Genomic DNA, 24,462 nt, shown 5'->3' on the forward strand with positions numbered 1-24,462 from the left:
CGAGTTCACAGAACCTCCTCGCTGGGGCTACGCATCTCCTCCACACGAGACGACACTTCGTTGAGCTATCATTTGTGGGTGGCCAGGTCGCTTCTGAAAAAAATTGTTGATAATTTAGTTTAATCCATAATGCGTTTTTTTGGGTTAGACCACGTAAAAAGTTTAGTTTAACCAGCCGACCCCGTTAAATACTTTCCTCAATCTACGCTTACGCCTCACTGTGTCCCCGAAGCGAACGGCAGTGAAAACCCACGAGGGCTCCTCTCTGTAATCCCGCTGGCAGCAGCGAAGCTTCCTGCCTGACCCCTCTGCCGAGCCGCGTGGTTATTTTGTGTGGCGGCTTTCTCGCCGCGCTCCGAACCACCAAACCCCCCCCCGAGTTCAGTTCTCTCTCGCAGCCAACGCCAGGTGACGGGCGTCTCAACCCATCCTGGGCCTTCCCCTAGGTCTACTCAGCCTTAAATGTATACCCGGTGCGGAGTGTAAACATCACCAACCCGGGGAGAGAGACAAACCGGGCGTGGTTACTGCCCACCACCCCGCTCGTGTGTCGTGCCGGCGGCCTTCACAGGTGCTGCGACTCGCTACTAACGGGGGATCCTTGCTGTGTGTAAAGGTGTCCATGCAGCTCTCCATACAGGTGCTCATACAGGTGTTCACGCAGGTGTGTGTGTGTGAGGTGTCCCTCACCATGGGGCCGTGGCCTTCTCCACAGGGCACCAGGCTGAGATCTCACAGGTGCGTATGCCCGGGCTGTAAGGAACACAGCGACCGGTCCTTATACCTGGCAGGCAGAGGAGGACAGGTGAGCGGCTGTCTGTGTGAACAGGTGTGAGCGTGAACAGGTGTGTGGAGAGGGTGGCCACCGCTTTCACTGCACACCGAATCCGGAGAGATTTCTGAGTGCTACGTCGATCACAGCTGTGCGGAAGTCACGTAATGTAATACATGTGTTGAGGAGTTCCCGACGACGACTCGGAGACGGCTTGAAGGTAAGGGCTTTCGCCAAAGGTTTATTAAGTGTATTACAATAGCACAAAGGGTGGGACAACTTCCCAGGGGTTAGGGGTCCTACACTAAGTCCTGGTCCAGCCCGGCTAGCTCCGGTCTCTCTCCCTCGAGTCGGATGGGGGCACTAGCCAACCCCACCGACCGGGAAGAGCAGCACCTCCTACGGCTACCAGCGGCTTCACTCCTGACTCTCGTCGATCCCTCTCTACCCCTGGTTCCCTCTCCACCCTTCTCACTCTACCCATTCCCGCAGTGACCCCGCTTTCGTCACGGGGTCCCCCTTAAATACTAGACGAGACATGACGTCATCGAGCCCCCCAGCGTGCATGATGCCACGTTCCGTGACGTCATTGCACTGGACGGCACACATGACGTCACGTCCCCATTTTACTCCTCTACACATACAAACATACACGACACCGGCAGCGTAAGTGCAATAAAACGGTGAAAGAGACGAAATGGAATGTTTGAGGGATGCCACACGCGAGACGCTCGGACGGCAACCGCCTGCTTTGTGATTCCCACAGCCTTCGGCAAATCCCTCACGGTCAACGTTGGCGTTCCCTTCGCCGACATCATCACCACGTGAGGCTTCTCCACACCTTGAGCACGTGGCTCCTCGCTTGCCCCTCCCAGTTGACGCTGCCCCTCCGTGTTGACGCTGCCCCCCGTGTTGACGCTGCCCCTCCGTGTTGAAGCTGCCCCCCGTGTTGAAGCTGCCCCCCGTGTTGACGCTGCCCCTCCGTGTTGAAGCTGCCCCCCGTGTTGAAGCTGCCCCCCGTGTTGAAGCTGCCCCTCCGTATTGACGCTGCCCCTTCGCGTTGAAGTTGCCCCTTCGCGTTGACCCCTTGCACACCGGATTCTCTGCGCTCGAGAAACTCGTGGGCTGGAGGAGAGGCCGAGGAGGATGGCCTCATGGTCTCGCGAGGCTGCATCAGATCGAGACTCGGGGATAGGAAGGGGGCTTGCTTGAGGAGCTTTGCCGGAAGGGACCCCTGGGGAAGGGGGCTTGCTTGAGGGGCTTTGCCAGAAGGGACCCCTGGGGAAGGGGGCTTGCTTGAGGGGCTTTGCCAGAAGGGACCCCTGGGGAAGGGGGCTTGCTATGGGGGCTTTGCCGGAAGGGACCCCTGGGGGTTGAGCGACCCAGAGTGGATGCTGCCGTCCGGGCGTGTGCTCCCACACTTGACTTGACCGTGGCCCTTTCCAACATTTACAAAGCCCAGTTTCCGCTTGGCTGGAGACCGTTTCCATGTTCGGTCCGCTTTGCCAGTGTGGCCTTTGTGGCGTTGCAGGGCTAATGAACTACGTTTGTTGCGTTGCAGGGCAAGTGAACTACCGAAGGATGCAAGCAACAGGAAGTACCTCCTCCGACTAAACAAAGCGCGCGGTGAGTGCGGCAGCTTGCATGGGACCGGGACTTTGTTCGGCTGCGTGCCAGACCGTGCCACAGGCAACTCAGTGGCTTGGCTGTCGAGTGTGCAGGCGGTGTAACTGCACCGGAGCCCACGGGACGGGGCGGCCCAGGGAGACCTCGGTTCTCCGTGCCGACCGTCGATTCAGCGGTGTCCAGGAACGGAGCACGTGTCAACGTTCTCACCGCTTCGCAATTTTAATTAGCGTTGACCTTGTTAGAGTGTTGCAGTGTTCAGTTTGTCGTCCTTGCCCCCGCACCTCCGATTAGCACGGTCGGCTACATGCGGTGTGAAAGAAGTTCCAACGTACGCGCGGTACAACACCTGAACCCCCACCCACCACCGCACCTTCGTGAGCCCGCGCTGAGCGGCGTGGTGGAAACGGTCCTCGCGAGTTTCGACGTGGAGCCCTTAACCCAGAACAGGGGCCCGTGGCAGGGCGGCCTCCCGCCGCACGCGTCCTCGTCGATGACCTTGGCGGGTGCCGCTCGACAGACGCCACCTTGCCCCGACCTTCGCCAAGACGGGTGGAGGCTGCCTCTGATTCTCGGGCGGGCGTCGTACAGGAGCGGTCTCGATCGTCCTGCACTACTCGTCCGGCGCGAGCGACATCGTCGGGGCCTGCTTCCACGCACAGCTGTTGAGCCTCGCTCTGCCGCGCGGGGCCACCGTGGAGGTGGCCGCGGAGCACCGGGACGGCTTCCTGCAGCTGCAGAGAGGCGAGTCGTAGCGGCCCTTCTGCATAGCACGTGACAGTGGGGGCACTTTATTCCAGGCAAGGCCCCACTGAGCTGTCTAGCTGTTTTTTCACAAGTGACCTGGCCACAAATGATATGTGGGCTTATCATCATGATCATCATGTGGAGATTTCTCGCAGCCAACTACTCTAAATGCGTGGTGACGTTGATTCTAAATGTGGAGGGGAAAACCGGAGGGACCCGGAGATAAATCCACGCAGTGACCGCGGGGAGAGACGCAGGCTCCTTGGGGCCTCGTGTCAGTGGCGTTGTCTCCGAGCTCCAGCGTGCCGCTCGCAATCAGAAGGTTGCCAATTAAAAATTTTTCCATTTAAATTTCCATACTTGGCAGTAAGTCCCGAAATTCCGAAGACTCGCTCGGTGAGAGGGATTCTCTGGGTAAATGGCAATGAACCCAAGAGGTATGGCAAAAAGAGAAGTAATAAAAAATGGTGTTGTTCGGGAAGAATGGAAGGAACCGGAAAGAGAGGAAGACCTAACAGAGCGAATCTCATGACCACAAAATAAGAGATTGGTGCCAGATAGGTGTGGCCCTGCTTGACCATACTAGCACTACATGACAGAGAGGAAAATGGGAACAAATGACGAAACGTGCAGTGGACACCCGCGGGGCTATCTGCCCCATGGTTCTTGATGATGATGACGATGCGTGAAAAAATTGGCAACCAGTTTTTTTTACCTAACCCATCGGGCGGCTGCTAAATTTCAACCTTAAGAATCTCGATGTTTACTTTGGCTCTCGTTTCGTTTGCGCAGAAATAACCGCCGGCGACCCCTGCGTGTCGGCGTCTCAAGATTTCGCGACGCGCCTCTTCCCGGAGGTGCTCGCCGGGCTGCGGAGCGCCGGCTGGGCCATCTCGGCAAGCCTCCTGCAGGCCGACGAGTGGCGGGCACAGTGGCACCAGTGCCACCAGAAGGCGCAGTGACGACGTCAAGAAGGGGGATTCGCGCGACATGAGAAAAAACTATTCAATTTGGGGCATCTGTTCCCGTGGGGAGAAATGTGGGGGGCTATGGGGAGTAGGAGGAGGGGGGGCTGTGTGGGGGAGCAGGAGGGGGGGGGCTGTGTGGGGAAGCAGTAGGAGGGGGGGCTGTGTGGGGGGGAGAGGTAAACCAATGTGCCACCCGTGGAGTATGTAAGTAATGCTCCACGCACGTAAATATAAATACAAATGTATTGACAATAAAAAATCGGAACGTTTTGTTCAGTGGCACAGTGAACTGTTCGTGATTTTGTATCACATCCCGCGACATATATCCCAGCACACATTTGATCATCCTAGCCCAACCTGGGGAGGAGCGGCGGTGCAGCGGTCGGCACGCTGAGTTCGGTGAGCGGAGTTCGATTCCTGGCCGCAGGCTGATATCCGTGGCGAGGGATATCTCACCACGTGGTCCTGCCCCACGCTTCACTAACCCACATTGACCAGTGTGGGGAGGTATGGTCAAACAACCCTCAAACATCAATGGGGAGGCCTTCCAGGAGGAGTTCTCGGTATAACCAAACTTGGTAATGTTAGTGACATTGAGGCAAGCAGTTTGGCAGTTAAAAACAAAGGTCAAAATTAGTAAAATCACCCAGTAACATCAACAATGGGTGGATGGTCGCTCCAGAGGCATCACAATGTTCAACATTGTGAGTGGGGCTTGGGCAAGCCACCGGCGCCGCCGCCGCGAGGAATTTGGGCGTTGACGCAGGACCGTCGGTCACGCCGACGCCGTGCCGGCAGCGGCGGCGTTGTCATCGGCACTGTGAGGTGCAGTGCACGGAGAGCAGCGTGTTACCGTGCCGGCTGGACACGGAGGTGACCGCGTAGGGGAACCTCTCTTGGAGCTGCACGGGCCCAGGGACGCAGGCCTCGCCGTCGGTCCGGCCCAGCCTCCCCCGCGCGGCCTTCCCCCACGTGAACACTTGCCCTCCTGGCACGAGCACACGAGAGAATCACGCACGCGCGTGAGCACGGATCTGCACAGGTTATCATTGTGCAACGAAGTTAACTCGTGGTTTTTAAGACACAAACGCGAGTCATCGTGCGTGAACGCGCGTTGGCGCGACTTGCGTGAAACTAAACCGGAGAGACGCACGCACGCACGAGCGGGGGATGTTTCAGCGAGACAAGGGAGCATTGCTTGAGTGCTCATCTCCATTGCCGGTGGTGGAAATTCCCCATTCCTACAGCGGTGGGCCCAGTCTGTGCAAAAAACAACAAACTCTGACTCCACACAAAGTGTTACTTAATTTATCACCACGGGAGTGACAATATTGATGGTGGGGCGTCTGAGCCAAGTGCTCTGAGCAAAGAGGCCCCCACCCCCCCAGCATAAGGTGGTCATGGTTACAGACCTTTCACCATTCAGCTGCTGGATGAGAACCTCCCCCACACCGTGAGGGTTATTTCGCACTGGTCAGTGCGTGTTGGTGAAGGCGGGGAGTGCACAGACACACACAAAGATAACAGAGATCCCCCATATTAGGCCGGCACGACAGACGAGGTGGTGGGTGGCCAGCACCACCTCATGGCAACCTAGGAGAGGCCCAGGACCGGTTGAGATAATTGTCACCGGTGTTGGTGGCCGTGAGCGGAAAATGAACTTGTGTCTCTGGGTTCGTAACACAGCGCACTCACTACACTACTGCTACACTACTGCTCCCCACACACGCACGTTCACACGCGCACGTTCACACGCGCACGTTCACGCGCGCGTTCACACACACGCACGTTCACACGCGCACGTTCACACGTGCACACGGCGGCGGCAGCAGCGGCACCGTCGTCGTCACCTTCGGCGACGGCCACGGTGAAGGCGTCGCCGCACGTGACCTGCACCACCTTCACCCCGCCGAGCCCGTCCACCGGCTGCGGCGCCCGGCTGCTCGTGCGAGCTCCCCCGCCAAGCTGCCCGTGCTGGTTGCTTCCAAACGTGTAGCACGTGCCCGTGTCTGCACGACGAGACGTGGCGAGATCGGCAAAGAATTTGCCAGGGCCGGTGACCGAAGAGAGGAAGACGGGGGGGTGCAGGGACAGGACGAGACAGACGGGGGAGATGGAGGCGGAGTGAGACGCCCTACACACGAGGCAAAGAGAGACGGGACAGACGGACACACCAGAGAGAGTGCGTCCTGGTGGATTACAAACGTGCCACGACTGACCGCGTCACGACTGACGACCGAGTCCGTCACAATGGCACGAGCGCTACGTGCAGAATTGCTCAGCTCGGTATTTTGAGGACGATGCACACGACGGAGGTGAAGGAGAGCGACGAAGACAAGGCAGACGGAGATTTAAGTATCTGATCAGCACGGTTGGCTACGTACAGTGCGAAAGAATGTCGACATACATCATGTTCGCCTTTTGGCGTCGTTCCCCGGTCTGACACTGGTGAGACTATGCCCTAACGAAGGCCGTCTCTGGTGTCGGCCAAATCAGTTTCAAAGACAACGCCACGTATAATTATCAGCGCGTGTTTTTGTTTGCACGTTCACAACAAGTACCGTGTGTGATTAATGCGGGAACTTGATTCCTTGCAAAAGGTTTATATTTGCTGTTCAAGCATCTGAACACAACTCGCGCCCCACCTGTGACGGCGGCGGAGTGAGCGGTGCCCAGCGCCACGTGGACCACCCGGGCACCGTCCAGCGGGCTGGACTGCACCGGCGAGAGCACCAGCGACTCCTCCGTCTGCTCCGCGGGGCACGCGGCGTCGTCGCCGTCGTGCGAGATCTTATCCAGGCCCAGTTTGTTGTACCTGCGGTTCGCGTCGGGCAGACGTAGAGGGGGCGGGGGGGGCGGCGGGGGGCCAGGGGGGGCATACGTCCCGGTGCAGTTGTCAAATCGGCCTCAAATGAGTACCTGGCGTGGTGTGTAGTAAACCATCGCCACTGGGGAGACAAAGGCGGCCGGGCGTGGTGCTGGCCACCCACCCCCTCGTGTGCCACAGTGCCGGCCTTCATAGGTGCTCGCTAACAGCTCTTGCCCCAAGTCTGTTAAGGCTACACGTGACGGGAAGGGGGGGAGATCATTTGTCTTTGTATGTAGGCGGTGGCTAGGAGATGTTAACTACCTCGCCTGGAATGCAGGAGCCGTGGGTTCGATTCCTGACGCCTGCTGCTGCTGCTGTATATTTGCGCGTCTTTCTCTCCCCGCGGTCGCGTGGATTTTTCTCCGGTTCCTGCGGTTTTTCCCTCCACATTTAGAAAAACGCGTTTAGAGTATTTGGCTCCATACATTTCCACATCGTATTAAGCCATTTTGTTGCGCTATCATTTGTGGCCAGGTCACTTCTGACGAAGAGCTACATCGCTCAGTGGGCATTACCTGGTAAAATAAAAAAATTGTTTGGTTTAATAGTTTTAGTTTCGCCCGTTGAACTTCTTTCGCACCGTACGTAGCCAATCGCGCTAATCGGAGGTGCGGGGGAAGGACGATAAACAAACCACAGAGGAGCAGTGGTAGAGAAATGAGACTTTGAACCCAGCTCGTACCGGTTGCTGCCGCAGGCCAGGAGCCTGCCACTGAAGGTGACGTCATGGAGCAGTCGATGCCGCAGTGCGCGGTGCACGGCTCGTAGGGCGGAGGGACGGCCACCGGCTGTGGGCACAGGTGGAGCTCCTGATTGCCCAACCCGAGGCGCCCTGGGGGATTGGAGAGACACGCGCAGACGCATGGAAAGATGCGCACGGAGGGACAGAGAGACGCACAGAGAGACAGACAGACACAGAGAGACACAGAGAGACACACAGAGAGACAAAGAGACACAGAGACAGAGAGACACAGAGACGCACAGAGAGACAGAGAGAGACAGAGAGACACACAGAGACACACAGACAGAGAGACGCACAGAGAGACAGAGAGACACACAGAGAGACAGAGAGATGCACAGAGACACAGAGAGACAGAGAGACGCACAGAGAGACATAGAGATGCACAGAGACACACTGACAGAGAGGCGCACAGAGAGACAGAGAGACGGAGAGACAGAGAGACGCACGAAGACGCCGAGAGATGCACACGGGGCTGAGTCCGTGTGCTGGTGTCGTTACGGAAAGTTTCGTGACATGTGTGGGTTTGTTTATTATAAATAAGAATTTATATTGAACTACAACTGACTTTTTTATTGTACCAGGCCCACTGAACTATATAGCGTCTTTGGCAGAAGTAACCTGGCCTATCACAAATGATAGCTCAACGATGTGGCTTGTCGTCATGTGGACATTTATAGCAGCAGCCAAATACTTTGAAATGCGTGGCGATGTTGATTATAAATGGGGAGCGAAAATCCGGAGGACCCGGAGAAAAATCAACACGACCACGGGCAGAGAGAGAGAGACGCAAACTCCAAATATACAGCAGCAGCAGGCGTCAGGGTCGGGATCGAACCCATGACCTCCTGCATACCAGGTGGGGGAGTTAACATCTCCTAGCCACCGTGGCACCCTACTTTCACGCCGGCAGCACTGCGGAACGTAACAAAGAATCGCTTCTTCGCATGTCTCGTGCGGCAACGCAATCCGTCGTGCGCGGAGGGAACGGCCCACGGAAGCGGACACTACAGAGCTGCCTCAGATTGGCTTCAAAGCAAAGGGAGTTCATGACATTGTGGCAATTTTTCTGCCAAAAGTGAGCAGCGATCGCCTCCATTCCTTCCCATCAGTGGCACCCGTCGGGGTGCAGAGGAAGTGACAAAAACAAACACAAGAGGTATTGTGGGTAGAGGGCGGGGTAATCAGGCGACGGGGGCGCGCACGAGCCGTCCCTGCCTCCGTGGGAAGGTGCCACGCGTAACGGACGACGGCAACGCGTGCGGAGGGCGGTACCGACGAGGAATTGCACGCGCCCACCGTGCGCACGAGAAAACTCAACGTATAGGCCTCGGCCCCCGTGGTTCCGTTGAAGAGTGGGGAGCTGTGCGGCGCGGCGTGCCGGGCGGACTGGTCGCCGTGCACGTGCCGGAGGAGGGGATGCAAAGCGGCTCTGTGGCAATGCGGGGGCTGACATCCACCCGAGGAACAACATCTCTACTTGGCTATATCTACGTCGTTAATGCATCCGGTGTTTTGGCTGTGGGAAGTCGCGTGAAATAGCGTTCGCTAAATAACAAAATTGTTCAAAGTTGAAGAGCGATGATGCCATCGGTGGACGACGCAGGAAGTGAGACGAGCGAATAATAAAAGCCGGGAAAAAAAACGAGACCCCCATTTGTCGTTCCACTGCTGGATGAGCGCCTCGCCAACGCCGAGAGGGGTGGTGGTAATAGTGGGGGTTATTGAGTATTTGGGCTGCTATACATTGCCGCGTCATAATGATAATCCACTTTGTTGAGCTATCACATTTGTGGCGATGATGAAGTTGTGATAGCTAGGTCAGCTTCTGAAAAAACAGCTACATAGCTCAGTGGGGGGGCCTTACCTGGTAAAGCTGAAAGAAAACCAGTTTACGAGTTCAGTTTTCGTGGGAGGTTGGAAGTCTTACCGTTGTCTCCTCTGCCCCAGGCAAACACCTCTTGCTCATTGCTCACCGCCAGGACGTGCGACATCCCGCAGGACATCTGGGTAATCTCGTAGCCCAGCAGCGCTTCCACAATCTTGGGCTGCCAACGACACAAAGAGTAATACCAAGAGCATTCGCTCGCACCCCACGTCACGTGTGTGTGTGTGTGCAGAGCTTCTATCGCACCGTGACGTAGTGATGCGAGCGCTGATGTACGCTACGGCGGCGATGACGCGGCGATGGAGCGGCGATGGCGATGATGAAGTTGGCTCCAGTCTCCTCGTCAGTCATCGTCGTCGGACTTGGAGGACGAGGGGGTGCTCAACGCCTCCTCCTCCTCTATCTCCTCATAATCCTTCTACCTCCTCATCGGAGCCCTCACTACCGCTGCCCCACCCCCCCCCCCCCCTCTCTCGTTGAGAGGCGCCGGGAGGAGAAACCACAGCCATGCGGTGTGGAGCCGGTGTCAAGTCCCCCCCCCCTCACACCAGAGCTCTGCCATCCCCTACATATGAAGGTGTCACTGGTCAATGAGCGAGTGTTCATTATACACATGGGAGCGAGGGGGGCAACACGATCACACGCGTCCGCACAGCGCTCGCTCAGCTCCATTGGCTTCCGGTTGCCGAACGAAAGCGTCGTTGTAAGTTGGCACCCATTACACACCAAGCGCTCGCCACAAATTAACCACAACACCTCACCGATCTAATCAAGGAGCATAAACCACCATCAGCACGCCAACTCTGCTCATCCTCGCAGAGGCGGCGGCGGCTTCTGGCTGGCCATGGAACAAAGACGTCGGTGGTCGTCGCATCGCGCGCGGCGCTTTCAGACGCGCTTCTTCTGCGGACGTCTGGAACGCTCTTCCTTCCGACATTAGTAAGCGCACTGGGCACTACGCGCTTTTAAATCATCATCATCTAGGTCAACAAACTAATTTCTTTAGAACTGCTTTTTTGTGTTTAGTTTGTTGCCTTTCCCCCGCACCTCCAATTAGCCACGGTGGGGTAAGTACGGTGCGAAAGAAGTTCAACGCACACCCGCACAGACGGAAGAGGTGGAGCCCACATTTGCTGAGCCGCCTTCTGACGAGCCACGGTTCTCGACACCTCGACACCCACGGGAAGGGAGTTCACAACATTTGGGCGATCCGCCAAACGTCGGCCCGAAGACCAGGAACTGGTTCCCGGCAAATGTTCAGGATCCATCCCCGAGCCTGAGCCAGTTCTTGCAACAGACGTGAAACGGCGCTGTTATTCCAGGTGGGCGAACTCCGTGCCGTCGGCACGCACTTGTCATGGGCCGGACCCAATAGGAGTGGTCCCATAAGAGTGCACAAAAACACCGTAACAGAGGTTTATTTTTTGGGTTAGGTCGCGTAAATATGAACGTGGTGTCGTTACACCCGCCACCACCCGCCATCACCCGCCACGGCCAATGAGTAAGGTTTGTCACGTCAACCAAGCATGGTGACACAGCCCGATGATGCTGGTGGTAATTATCAGCGAAACGTCACGGTACTCGAATTGTAAATGTTGTAGTGGGTTTACTCTCCAACACACCGGGCGTCCTGGACTAGCCACTCATTGTCATCCCATCATCTCGTCCACTGACGTCATCCTTCCGATCTCATCCCATCGCCGTAACAAATCCCATCATCCCATCCCATTTCTCTCAACCCATTATCCCATCATCATCATCATCATCCCACGATGCCCCACAGTACCTGTGCGACGTCGCTGTAGCTGCCGTGGCCAAGGCAGCCGCTGCTGCCGCTGCCGTAAGTCATGAGGATCCCCCTGTCTGGAAAGAACGACACAAAAGGCCCGGGTTCGCACGGTGACAAGATGCAAAAGCTCGCAAGGGCAGGAGACAACAACAACGACGACAACAACAACAACCAGCATCACTGCCTATGAAGGCCGGCACTGTGGCACACGAGGGGGTGGGTGGCCAGCACCACGCCCGGCCGCCTTTGTCTCCCCAGTGGCGATGTTTACTACACACCGCACCAGGTACTCATTTGAGGCTAAGTCGACCTAGGGGAGGCCTAGGACCAGTTCAGATAATCGTCACCGGTGGTCGCCGTGAGCAGGAATCGAACTCGGGTCGCCGGGTCCGTAGTGCAGTGCAGCTCTAACCGCTACGCTACCGCTCCCCACGCACACATTGACACACACGAACACACACACTGACACACGAACACACACACGAGCACACACGACACACACGAGCACACACACGAACACACACGAGCGCACACACATGAACACACACGAGCGCACACACGAACACACACGAACACACACGAGCGCACACACATGAGCACACACGAGCACACACACGAACACACGAGCGCACACACAGGGACACACAGGGACACACACGAACACACACGATCACACAGGAACACACAGGAACACACAGGAACACACACGGACACACACACGGACACACACACGGACACACACACGAACACACACACGAACACACACGAGTGCACACACACGAACACACACACAGGCACACACACAACACACACACGAACACACACCAACTCACCAACACACACCAACACTCACGAACACACACGAACACACAGGAACACACGGGGACACACATGAAGACACACATGAAGACACACATGAACACACACGCGGACCGGTGAGGCATGCGGTGAAGAGGTCGCCGCAGGAGACGTGCTGAATGGTGACCCCGGACTGGCCCTCCAGGAAGCGCGACACGAGCTGGGGCTGGACGCTGCCAACCGAGCCGGGGAGGGCAGCGTCGCCCACCGTGCCCGGAGAGGCCTGCACGCACGCAGACCGCGGGGCAGCGGGGAGTGGGCAGCGGGGAATGGGGAGTGGGCAGGGTGCAGCGGGCAGGGTGCAGCGGGCAGGGTGCAGCAGGTAGCAGACAGTGGGGAGGATGGAAGAGCTGAGTGACACGGTGCTCACAGTGATCCACTCTTAGGGTGGAGAGACTCGGCTCATGATCATCGTCGTCGTCATCAGCCTTATCACTGTTATCGTCATCGGGGTCATCGCCATCATCACAATCATCACCATCATTAAAATCATCACCATCTTTGGCATCGTCACAATCACCAAAATCATCACCATCGTCATCATCACCATCATCACAATCATCACCATCATCATCACCATCATCACCATCATCACAATCATCACCATCATCACCATCATCACAATCTTCATCATCATCATCATCACCATCATCACAATCATCACCCATCATCATTACCATCATCACAATCATCACCATTATCACCATCATCATCGCCATCATCATCATCATCGCCGTCATCATAACAAAGATGAAGAAGCCTGGCATGAAACTGTGTGACCCCGTGTTTCCGGGTCGTCCCGCGCGGGCGTGAATAAATATTGTGATTGCGACACCTCGTTCTGCACAGAGACAGCTGCCACCGGGGCCCCCAGCCCCCCACCCACGGGGAGCAACTGCAGCAGAGCGCCTTGATGACGACGATGACGACGACGACGACGACGATGCGATGGCGAGGCACGCGGAGGTCCTCTGGACAATTCAAGCAAGCTTAAGTCTTCGGTGAGTTCCACGTTGTGCTCACCTCCCAGACGATGAGCCTGCCGCTGCGCGTGACGCCGGCCCTCTGCGTGCGCCCCACCGCCACCTGCAGCACCTCCGTGTTGGGCATGGCCAGCTTGACGGGCGCCAGCGTCCCGCTGCCCCACATGTAGACGGAGGAGAGCGGCGGGGGGGCAGCCCCTGCCCTGCCGGTGCTCCCGGCCGGCGCTCCGTCCCCGGACACTGGCGCCGTCGGCCGGGACGCGGAGACGGAGGGGGAGATTTGATTGGTTGCTCGCACCCAGACCAGTCCGGGTTGCTCACGACGTTACTCACGACGCGTAAAAATATAAACGTTGTGTCGTTCAACCCGCCACCGCCCGACACGGCCAACCGGTAAGGGTTGTCACGTACGCAGAACGTGCCAATTCGTCACGAGTGCGGCACTAGCCGGTCGTGTGCTGGAGAGCCAAGCCACAACGCAACATTCATCCCAGGGCCTTGCAATAATCTTGAGCCAATCGGCTCCCGCACAGAGGGGGCGAAGGGAGTGCAGTTGAACGATGGGCGAGCGTGAAGATACTCATGCGGGAAGCGGGGGCGACACACTTGCCTCGCCCTGCCCTGTGCGTCCAGCGACAGCAGCATCATCGGCTTTTCCATCCTGCAATCGACATCGCCAGTACGATTTAAAAAAAAACTTTTTTTTTTACAAATACAAAAAAACCCGTGGCCAAAACCAACGGAGAGGGAGGAGCAATCCCGTGGTGACGACGGCTCCCGTGCACAGGAAACCCGCTTGGGGAGCCTTCGTCCAGCAGTGGATTGATCATGGCTAATGATGGTGACGATGACGACGACAAATCCTATTCCTTAACATAGGAGCTGGATGGGAGTGAACGGGGAGGCGAGGAGGGGGAGATGACTGAACGTGGTGGAGGGCGCCACGGTGGCTGGGAGATGTTAACGAACACGCCTGCTGTACAGATCTTCTTTCTCAGAAGCCTCCTGGATATCACAAATGATAGCTCAACAAAGTGGCTTATCGTCAAGTAGACATTTCTAGCAGCCAAATACTCCAAACGCGCGGTGATGTTGATTCGAAATGTGGAGGGTAAAAGCCGGAGGACCCGGAGAAAAATCCACGCGACCACGGGGAGAGAGAGAGTCACGCAAACTCCAAATATACAGCAGCAGCAGCAGCAGGCGTCAGGGTCGGGATCGAACCCACGACCTCCTGTCTATCAGGCGAGGTAGTCAACATCTCCTAGCCACGGTGGATCGAGCTCGGGCTCGCCGGACACAAACCTGGCGGGCACCCGGCCGATGTCCATGTAGAGGCGGATCATGGCGCTCATGCACACGGGGTGAGACAGCACCTCGCTCAGCTGCGGCCTCTTGCTGGGGTCCAGGTTGAGCAGGCTGACCACCAGCTGGCGCAGCTCCCCGCTGTAGCGGTCCGAGACGGGGGCGAAGTTGCCACTCATGATCTTCAGCACCAGCGCCGGCAGATTCTGCCGGCAGAGCGGCGCCCCCGCCGGCCACGTAAGCGCCGGACGACTCTGACCCCCCCACTCCGTGTACCCCCCCACACCTTGTACCCCCCACACCTTGTACCCCCCACACCTTGTACCCCCCCACCTTGTACCCCCCCACACCTTGTACCCCCCACACCTTGTACCCCCCCACACCTTGTACCCCCCCCACCTTGTACCCCCCCACTCCTTGTACCCCCCCACCTTGTACCCCCCCACTCCTTGTACCCCCCACACCTTGTACCCCCCCACTCCTTGTACCCCCCCACCTTGTACCCCCCCACTCCTTGTACCCCCCCACACCTTGTACCCCCCCACACCTTGTACCCCCCCACACCTTGTACCCCCCCACCTTGTACCCCCCACAACTTGTAACCCCCACGCCTTGTACCCCCCCACGCCTTGTACCCCCCACACCTTGTACCCCCCACACCTTGTACCCCCCCACACCTTGTACCCCCCACACCTTGTACCCCCCACACCTTGTACCCCCCACACCTTGTACCCCCCTACACCTTGTACCCCCCACACCTTGTACCCCCCCACACCTTGTACCCCCCACACCTTGTACCCCCCACACCTTGTACCCCCCCACACCTTGTACCCCCCCACCTTGTACCCCCCACACTTTGTACCCCCCCACCTTGTACCCCCCCACGCCTTGTACCCCCCACTCCTTGTACCCCTCCACACCTTGTACCCCCCCACACCTTGTACCCCCCCACCTTGTACCCCCCCACACCTTGTACCCCCCCACACCTTGTACCCCCCCACACCTTGTACCCCCCCACCTTGTACCCCCCACCTTGTATCCGCTCGTGCGTCCGAGCCGCTCCCAGCGTGGGAGGTCGGCACGGCACCGCGTGGCTTTTCCCACCGGCTGATAACCAGAAACCGAGCCGTGCCACGATGCAACGACGTCCCGCGCCCGTCAACAAAGCTTGCTTGCTCTTTCCACACTCCGGTGTGCGGACACAAACCCAAATCGGTGTGGCGCATTCGTCCGCGACAACTCAACTCGATCGGCTCCGTCGCGTGGCGGAGGGCATAGCTCAAAATGTTGGCTTGAACCTACGCGGCGATACAACCTCCGATGAGCACGGTTGGCTACGTACGGCGCGAAAGAAGTTCAACGTACGTACACACGCGCGCACGTACAAGGGAGGCGAACGATGACTCGCTTCCGAACTCGTTACCAAACGAACGCGCGGAGGGGACACGTCGGGGGGGGGGGGGGGGGAGCCGGGTGGCTCACCTCGGCCTCGAACGCCCTCTTGAGGCTCGCCAGCTCGTACAGGATGCAGCCCAGGGCCCATATGTCACTCTTCTGGTTGTAGGGTTTACCCTCGCACAGCTCCGGGGAGATGTAGCACGGGGTGCCCACCACCTGCAGGCCAACGAATCACCCACGGGTTAAAGGCAGTTGGCTAACACAGCCAATTACTTACTTGGCTATCACAAATGATAGGTCAATAAAGTGGCTTATCACGTGGAAATGCATAGCAGCAGCCAAACTCTATAAACGTGTGGTGATGTTGCTTCTAAATGTGGAGGGAAAACCAGAGGGCCCAGAGAATAATCCACGCGGCCATGGGGAGAACGTGCAAACTTCAAATATACAGCAGCAGGAGTCAGGGTCGGGAACGAACCCACGACCTCCTGCATACCAGGCGAGGTAGTTAACATCTCCTAGCCACCGTGGCGCCCCGAGAGAAACCAGATAAGATGGGCCAAGACCATGGAGGGCATAAAAAACCGTGCTCGCTACAATTTCTGAACTGTTATCAGAATTATAATTCCGCCTTTCCAAACTCTGTCATTTGAATTTTTTTTAAAGTTATTATTACGAGCAACAACATTGGAGCGAGCACGCATATTCCACTTGTTGCAAGAATTAATTCTCCATTTGAGCCCGGCGGCTGCCCTGGTGAGTACGAGTGTGTGTACGGATCGTGGATACGCACCCGTCTGCGGACGTCAAAGATCCTGCGAGGTAATAAAAAAAAAAACAGAACGCCACACGTGTGTGCGGTGACGTCACGGTCAAAATGGGATAACACGGCTCGCACGTGAGACTCCACGAGGAACGACGCCGCAGAATCAGACCGGGGGGGGGGCGAGAATTGCTGCATGATTTTACTTTCATTTTAATTTCTCCAAGTGGACGCGGGCCGCCTGGCGTGCGATGGGTACAGCCCATTGGGCTCCGTGCATTGAGCCCCCTTTGTCCACGTACCGCACGGACACGGCCAACGCCTCGTCCCTTACCCACCAGTCGCCAGATCGACCCTCCGGCCACGTGACTCGGTGGGGGTGCGACCGTTGACGATTCCTTCCTCACATCGCCGATGGAGGACGATCGATGATGACGATTTCACCCCCCCACCCCACCCCACCCACCCACCCACCCCCACCTCTTCCTCACCGGGAAGCGAACCGGAACGATTCCGACGCGCCGCGGCCGCTCACCGTGTACGCCTTGCTCTTGCTGCTCAGGATCTTGGAGATGCCGAAGTCGCCGATCTTGACGACCGTCTGCCGCTTGTCCAGCAGGATGTTGTGCGTCTTAAGGTCGCGGTGCAGGATGTGGTTCGAGTGGACGTGGTGCAGCGCCAGGGCGATCTGCACGAAGAAGTGCAGGATGGTGTCCTCGTCCAGCAGCGAGCCGCCCCGCTTCTGGATGTACTCGGCGAGGGTGCCCCCTGCGCCCCGCCACCACGGAGACAAAGGTTCCCCACCGCGTACGAATGTAGTACGAATGTAGTACGTATGTTGTACGTATGTTGTACGTATGTCGTGTGTGGGGAGCAGTAGAGCAGCGGTTAGCTACGAACCCGGGTGACCCAAGTTCGATTCTCGCTCACGGCCACCAACAGCAGTGACGATTATCTTAACCGGTCCTGGGCCTCCCCCAGGTCGACTCGGCCTCAAATGAGTACCTGGTGCGGTGTGTAGTAAACATCGCCACTGGGGAGGCAAAGGCGGTCGGGCGTGGTGCTGGCCACCCACCCCCTCGTGTGCCGTGCCGACCTTCATAGGTGCTACTCGCTAACAGCACTTGCCCTAACAGTCTGTGCAGGCTATACAGGGGAAATTTGTCTTTGTTGTCTGCTGTGTGTTTGTTGTATGTTGAACTTCTTTCGCACCGTACGTAGCCAACCGTGCGAATTGGAGGTGTGAGGGAAAGACAACAACCTCAACACAACAAGCAGTTCTAAAGATAAAAGAGTTACCAATGTAGTATAGTGGTGTAGTGTAATATATAGCATTGTGTACACCATGGAAGTCCAGTTTACACTGGAAGTCCAGTTTCCCATGGGAATACATTCCATTCTAGATTTAAAGTTTCGTGACTGCAAGGATCCATACTCTTTGGTTCTATTCGGTTGTTTTTTACGTGACTTTACCGAATAGAACCAAAGAGCATGGGAATACAGTTTACCATGGGAATACAGTTCACAGTGGGAGTCCAGTTTACCATGGAAGTCTAGTTTACCATGGGAATCCAGTTTACCATGGGAATCCAGTTTACCATGAAAGTCCAGTTTACCATGGGCAGGGGTGGGCAACCTGGGGCTCCTTAAAGGACATGCGCTTAGTGAGGACGTTATTTATTTATGAATGACCACTGCCATCTCGTATTCACCACCACCACCACCACAGTGCGTTGTGTGGCTCCTGAAACATTGACATTTGTTTGACCGAATTCGAAAACAATGGCTCCTCTTGTTGTTGTTGTGGTTGTTGTTGTGGTTGTTGTTGTTGTGGTTGTTGTTGTTTTGGCGGCGCGAGCAACCCGCCGCAGGGCTGCACTGCTCCGCTGGAATCTACGTGCCCTGCACGGGGAGCAGGCAGTCCCCCTTCCTGAATACCCTTCCATTCCTCTCTCAAAACCTCACCTCCTCTTCTCCGTTACCGCCCAAACCTCTTCCTCCCTCCCCTCCACTCCTCCCCGTCCCTCCCCTTCACCCTTCCGCGACCCCCAAGCACCCCGCTAATGGCTGCCACTCCTTTCCTCAATCCTCAACTCACCCCCCCCGGGCCATCTTTAAAGCCGTTCCATTCTGTCACCGTCCATCCACAAGCTCGGGCCAAGCGCCGTGAGCGAAGGCGCTCTCCACGCAAATAAATTAGCGTAGATGATGTGCAACTTTCTTTGCAGACGGGATATGCTCAGAAAACAACGTTGAACATTCAAATTCCTCACACCCTGGTCTACAAATCACTTCGTGGTCTTGCCCCACCGTATCGTGCCATGCTTGTGTCCATCGATGTTGTCGCCTTCTCGCCCTCCCACGTGCTCAATCCACGTTGTCTCTCTCTGTTCCTCCTCCTGGTGCTCAATCCACGTTGTCTCTCTCTCTGTTCCTCCTCCTGGTGCTCAATCCACGTTGTCTCTCTCTCTGTTCCTCCTCCTCCTGGTGCTCAATCCACGCCGTCTCTCTCTCTGTTCCTCCTCCTGGTGCTCAATCCACGCCGTCTCTCTCTCTGTTCCTCCTCCTGGTGCTCAATCCACGCCGTCTCTCTGTTCCTCCTCTTGGTGCTCAATCCACGTTGTCTCTCTCTGTTCCTTCTCCTGGTGCTCAATCCACGCCGTCTCTCTCTGTTCCTCCTCCTGGTGCTCAATCCACGCCGTCTCTTTCTCTGTTCCTCCTCCTGGTGCTCAATCCACGCCGTCTCTCTGTTCCTCCTCCTGGTGCTCAATCCACGTTGTCTCTCTCTGTTCCTCCTCCTGGTGCTCAATCCACGTTGTCTCTCTCTCTGTTCCTCCCCCTGGTGCTCAATCCACATTCTCTCTCAATGTTCCTTCACCTGGTGCTCAATCCACGTTGTCTCTCTCTGTTCCTCCTCCTGGTGCCCAATCCACGCCGTCTCTCTCTCTGTTCCTCCTCCTCCTGGTGCTCAATCCACGCCGTCTCTCTCTCTGTTCCTCCTCCTGGTACTCAATCCACGTTGTCTCTCTCTGTTCCTCCTCCTGGTGCTCAATCCACGCCATCTCTCTCTCTTCTCGCCCTCCCCTTCCCTAGAACAAACTTTCCCCTCCACATCAAGCGGTCACCTTCTCTCACTAAGTTTCCGCTCCTCACTCACTGTTACCCCGAGCTCACCCCACGACCCCCCCCTTAATCTCCCCCTCATAACCACCACCGTTACCGTTCCCTCTTCACATTCTCATTACACGGCTACCACTCAGTAACCCCATTCATTAGATCCATTCATCATCAATTCCGTTTCCACCGATTCCAGCAATCGCGGATTCGCCCCCATCGCTTCCACTCATCTATTTCACTCAGCGCCACCGTCACACCAAACGTTGTGCCGCTGTTACTTCCTTGCAAAGCTCCGGCGTGTAAAGGCGCTATCCAAATTATTTTACGATAAAATCTAACTTGCGTGTCAGACTACCCACAACAATCACAGCGACGACGACAACAACAACAACACTACCAACAGCAGCACGGCGTCGCCACGACAACAAGGCCTCACTGGGCGCGTACTCCATGGCGATCATGAGGGCTTTGTCCGCCAGGAAGTTCTCAAAGTACTTGATGACGTTGGGGTGGCTGAGCAGCTTGAGGACCTGGCACTCGTTCTGCGCCGCCTGCCGCTCGTCACGGCTCATCTGCTCCACGGGGATCTGCTTGAGTATCACCTGCTTGGACTCGTCCCTCCGCAAGCACAGGTGGACGATCCTGGGACGGTGGGGCGGGGGAGTGGAGAGGAGGGGGAAGGAGGCGGGGGGAGGAGGTAGGAGGGAGGAGGAGGAGGGGCAGGAGGAAGAGGCAGCAGGAAGGACGGGATAGGAGGGAGGAGGAGGAGGGGGACACAAGAGCGTGCCGGGGGTGACGCAGGGCCGGACCGAGCTGAGATTTAAAACTTTCGTGACTGCTGGAATTCATTTTCTTGGTTCCTTCGGTAAAGTCACGGGGATAGAAAACAAAAAGATAAAAGCAAAAACCCCACGACGTTTCAGGTCGCAACACAAGCAGTCTTCATCCGCCTGATGCAGACCGCTTGTGTTGCTACTTATTATTATTACTACTTCATCCGCCTGATGTTGTCAAGGAGCGTCACGAACAGGCAGCGTCACATGGCGCTCCGCTCGTCACCCTCGCAGCAGCGGCTTCTGGCTGCTAAGCAACGTCCCGCGGCGCTTTCAGATGCGCGACTTCTGCGGCCGTCTGGAACGCTCTCGCGTCCAACGTGAGGAAGAAGCCACTGGGCGCTGCGATGCATTTTTATAGAGCAGCTTCCACGAGCAGCTTCCACGAAGCCGTTCGTGGTCCACCATAAACCGCAGCCACTGCACAAACCATGGCAGCAGTAGATGCGGTTACCCCTGATGATGCACAAATGGATACGATTACAAACTCCCTCCAGTAGCGGTGGCGCCTGTGGTCATCCGGAGCAGAGGCCGTGGTACAGCGCGTGATGACGCAACGCCCCTAGCCACCGAGGAGAGATCATCACGGCGACGACGACGATGATGCTGCTGCACGATCACTCCATCACTACTCAGCTACTCACGACGCGGCGAACACAGCAACCAGAGCGAACACAGGAACCAGAGCGACCACAGCAACCAGAGCGACCATAGCAACCAGAGCAACCATAGCAACCAGAGCAACCATAGCAACCAGAGCAACCAGAGCAACCATAGCAACCAGAGCAACCATAGCAACCAGAGCAACCATAGCAACCAGAGCGAACACAGCAACCAGAGCAACCATAGCAACCAGAGCGAACACAGCAACCAGAGCGAACATAGCAACCAGAGCAACCATATCAACCAGAGCAACCATAGCAACCAGAGCAACCATAGCAACCAGAGCAACCATAGCAACCAGAGCGAACACAGCAACCAGAGCGAACACAGCAACCAGAGCAACCATACCAACCAGAGCGAACACAGCAACCAGAGCAACCATAGCAACCAGAGCGAACACAGCAACCAGAGCGACCATAGCAACCTGAGCGAACACAGCAACCAGAGCGAACACAGCAACCAGAGCAACCATAGCAACCAGAGCAACCATAGCAACCAGAGCGAACACAGCAACCAGAGCGACCATAGCAACCAGAGCGACCATAGCAACCAGAGCAACCATAGCAACCAGAGCTACCATAGCAACCAGAGAGGCACCGCTAGCTCACACCACATACCTGTAACCAACCCTAACGTCGACTCGCTCTCGTACGCACATTACTCACTCACACACTCACACACACACTCACACACATACACACACACTCACTCACACACTCACTCACACACTCACTCACTCAAACACTCACACACACACTCACACACATACACACACACATACATACACACACACTCACATACACACACTCACATACTCACTCACAACTCACACACTCACATACTCACTCACACACATACACACACACTCACTCACACACTCACACACATACACACACAAACTCACATACACACTCACTCACACACTCACACACATACACACACACTCACACACATACTCACATACACACTCACACACTCACTCACACACATATACACACACATACTCACACACTTACACACACACTCAACAACAACAACCGCCATTCGCCACTAAGTGGCGGTGACGTCACCACGACGCTTGTGCCAGGCTATGTGCACCTTGAGGCCACGTGAAGTGTCCAACGCCCGCTGGCAGGAGGTCACGGGGCAGACCCAGGTGCCACGGGTCGGCTGACTCAGTCACTCACACACTCACATACTCACACACATACACACACACTCACATACTCACACACATACTCACTCACACACACATACACACACACATACTCACTCACACACACATACACACACACTCACATACTCACACACACTCACTCACATACTCACACACTCATTCACATACTCACACACTCACATACTCACACTCACAAGTCGCTCACTCACCCGAAGGCTCCTCTGCCTACGACTTTTATTTTCTCGTATTTATCCATCGCGGAGTCGAGCAGAGACAGCGAGGAGGGAGCCGAGAGGGAGCCAGGAGGGAGGAGGGAGGGAGGAGGGAGCCAGGAGGAGGGAGCGAGGATTTTGGTTCTCTCGCGACCACGGCCGCCTGCTCGCACGCCACTTCCGGGTAGGTGAGCTGGTCACGTGACGTCTTCACGGGGGAGGAGGGAAGGTGAGGAGGGAGGGGGAGGGAGGTGAGGAGGGGGGGTGAGAAGGGAGGGGGAGGAGGGAGGTGAGAAGGGAGGTGAGGAGGGAGGGGGAAGGAGGTGAGGAGGGAGGTGAGGAGGGAGGGGGAAGGAGGTGAGGAGGGAGGGGGAAGGAGGTGAGGAGGGGGGAGGGAGGTGAGGAGGGGGGGAGGGAGGAGGGGGAGGTGAGGAGGGAGGTGAGGAGGGGGGGGAGAGGTGAGAAGGGGGGGAGAGGTGAGGAGGGAGGGGGAGGGAGGAGGGGGAAGGGAGCACCACCAGCCAGCTGGAGATGAGCAATGATTTTTGTTCATTAAAAAACACTTTTATTAAAATTGTTTTGCCGTGTTAAAACATTTTTTTATTCTTTCAACGTGAATTGCCCAACGAAGATATCATTTTAAAGTTGTCCCCTATTATAAACCGCTGCGGCAACACCACCGTCTGATTGGTGTGTCGATGCGGCCGTGAAGGCGTCCTCCGAGTGAGAGATTCTCCCCCCTCCACCCATCGCGAGCAGCTTCCAGCATCGTGGCCACGCCGCGCGAGACCCACTCAGCTGCGATGGTGGGGAAGGCGCCCGCCGCACCAGCCGAGGTTGGGGCCGTCCGTAAATGACGTCACGCACCTAGGGGGGGGGGGGTCAGGCATTTGTGACGATGTGTGACGAGGAGGGGGAGAGAAATATGACGTCACATCGAAATGCGCAACTTTAAATCCATATAGAATTGTTATAACAGCACTCCTACAACATCAGAGTGCAGCGCCACATTAAATACGCGCTACAATGACAATAGTTTAAAGCGATTTGAAGCATGTTTTTTTTAATGGAAATATGGTTTTTGGGGGGGGCGGGGGCAGAGCTTTGTGACGTCATACTTGAGGGGGGGGGGGGTCTGACTTTTCGTGACGCCGTGTGACAAGGGGGGGTGGGGGGGTTAAAAATTGCCCAAAATCTCGTGACGTCATTTATGTACGGCCCCATGCGCCGTGCAGACGGAGCAGTGGGGCCGACTCGCTCGTAGGAGAAAGCAACGGAGAGCGGTGGCAGCAGTCGCAGCGACACTGTGGGAGTCACTTCTAAATATTAACTTTGCAAGGATTTGTCGAGTCGTGTCAGCTGATCTGTAAATTGTTCTTGAGGCTTTTTGGCGGTGTCCCAAGGGCGTGTGGGGACCTGATGGGCATGGTGGAGAAGTTTCCAGTCATGCGTTGACAACGGTGACGAACAAGTGGAGACTTTTTTTTAATCTATTAACATACAATTGTTATCATGTTACAGTGCAATATCCGTTCCTTTCCCATTACAAGCGATGGTCACACTCGAGTGTTAATATTTTTTTGAAACACACTGCATTTCAAAGACGCACTCAATGTGAATGTTTATCAGAAGCCATCCTCCGTTGGGCTCTTATTTTAAGATGTTTTCAGCTGAGCAATGCCGAGTCACGTTTATTATTATCTGGAGAAAATCCACGCCTTGCGCGAGGGGGCAACGCTCGATCTCCGTACAGAT

The 24,462-nt window shown here is 56.4% G+C and overlaps 1 protein-coding gene and 1 pseudogene across 3 annotated transcripts; one reads left to right on the top strand and one right to left on the bottom strand.

Moving 5' to 3' along the window:
- LOC142930393 (serine/threonine-protein kinase Nek8-like) overlaps positions 1 to 22,944 on the bottom strand; it is a 38,297-nt pseudogene extending 15,353 nt beyond the window's left edge.
- On the top strand, positions 782 to 4,196 carry LOC116957764 (RUS family member 1-like). Of its 3 annotated transcripts, none has more exons than XR_012946349.1 (4): positions 782 to 1,596; positions 2,334 to 2,398; positions 2,919 to 3,142; positions 3,938 to 4,175. XR_012946349.1 is itself a non-coding variant. In XM_032980109.2 (4 exons), the coding sequence occupies exons 1-4, from the start codon at positions 1,475 to 1,477 to the stop codon at positions 4,105 to 4,107; spliced, it is 510 nt and encodes a 169-aa protein (XP_032836000.2). In that variant the 5' UTR covers positions 782 to 1,474; the 3' UTR covers positions 4,108 to 4,176. The 3 variants fall into 3 exon arrangements, 1 of the variants encoding a protein (XP_032836000.2); XM_032980109.2 differs by having other exon boundaries at positions 2,990 to 3,142; positions 3,938 to 4,176; XR_012946348.1 differs by lacking the exon at positions 782 to 1,596 and having other exon boundaries at positions 1,603 to 2,398; positions 3,938 to 4,196.
- Positions 22,945 to 24,462: the final 1,518 nt, after the last annotated feature.

Source organism: Petromyzon marinus, chromosome 38 (assembly GCF_048934315.1).
Source record: "Petromyzon marinus isolate PM22_M1 ecotype Great Lakes invasive population chromosome 38, UKy_Petmar_22M1.pri1.0, whole genome shotgun sequence".
NCBI classification, from domain to species: Eukaryota; Metazoa; Chordata; class Hyperoartia; order Petromyzontiformes; family Petromyzontidae; genus Petromyzon; species Petromyzon marinus.

What these genes read in the sequence shown, in the direction of transcription:
- LOC116957764 (XM_032980109.2), top strand. Translation starts at nt 1,475, where the DNA reads ATGTTTGAGGGATGCCACACGCGAGACGCTCGGACGGCAACCGCCTGC. An exon ending in TTCGCCGACATCATCACCAC is followed by an intron (nt 1,597 to 2,333) that starts GTGAGGCTTCTC and finishes GTTGCGTTGCAG; the next exon opens with GGCAAGTGAACTACCGAAGG. An exon ending in CTTCCTGCAGCTGCAGAGAG is followed by an intron (nt 3,143 to 3,937) that starts GCGAGTCGTAGC and finishes TCGTTTGCGCAG; the next exon opens with AAATAACCGCCGGCGACCCC.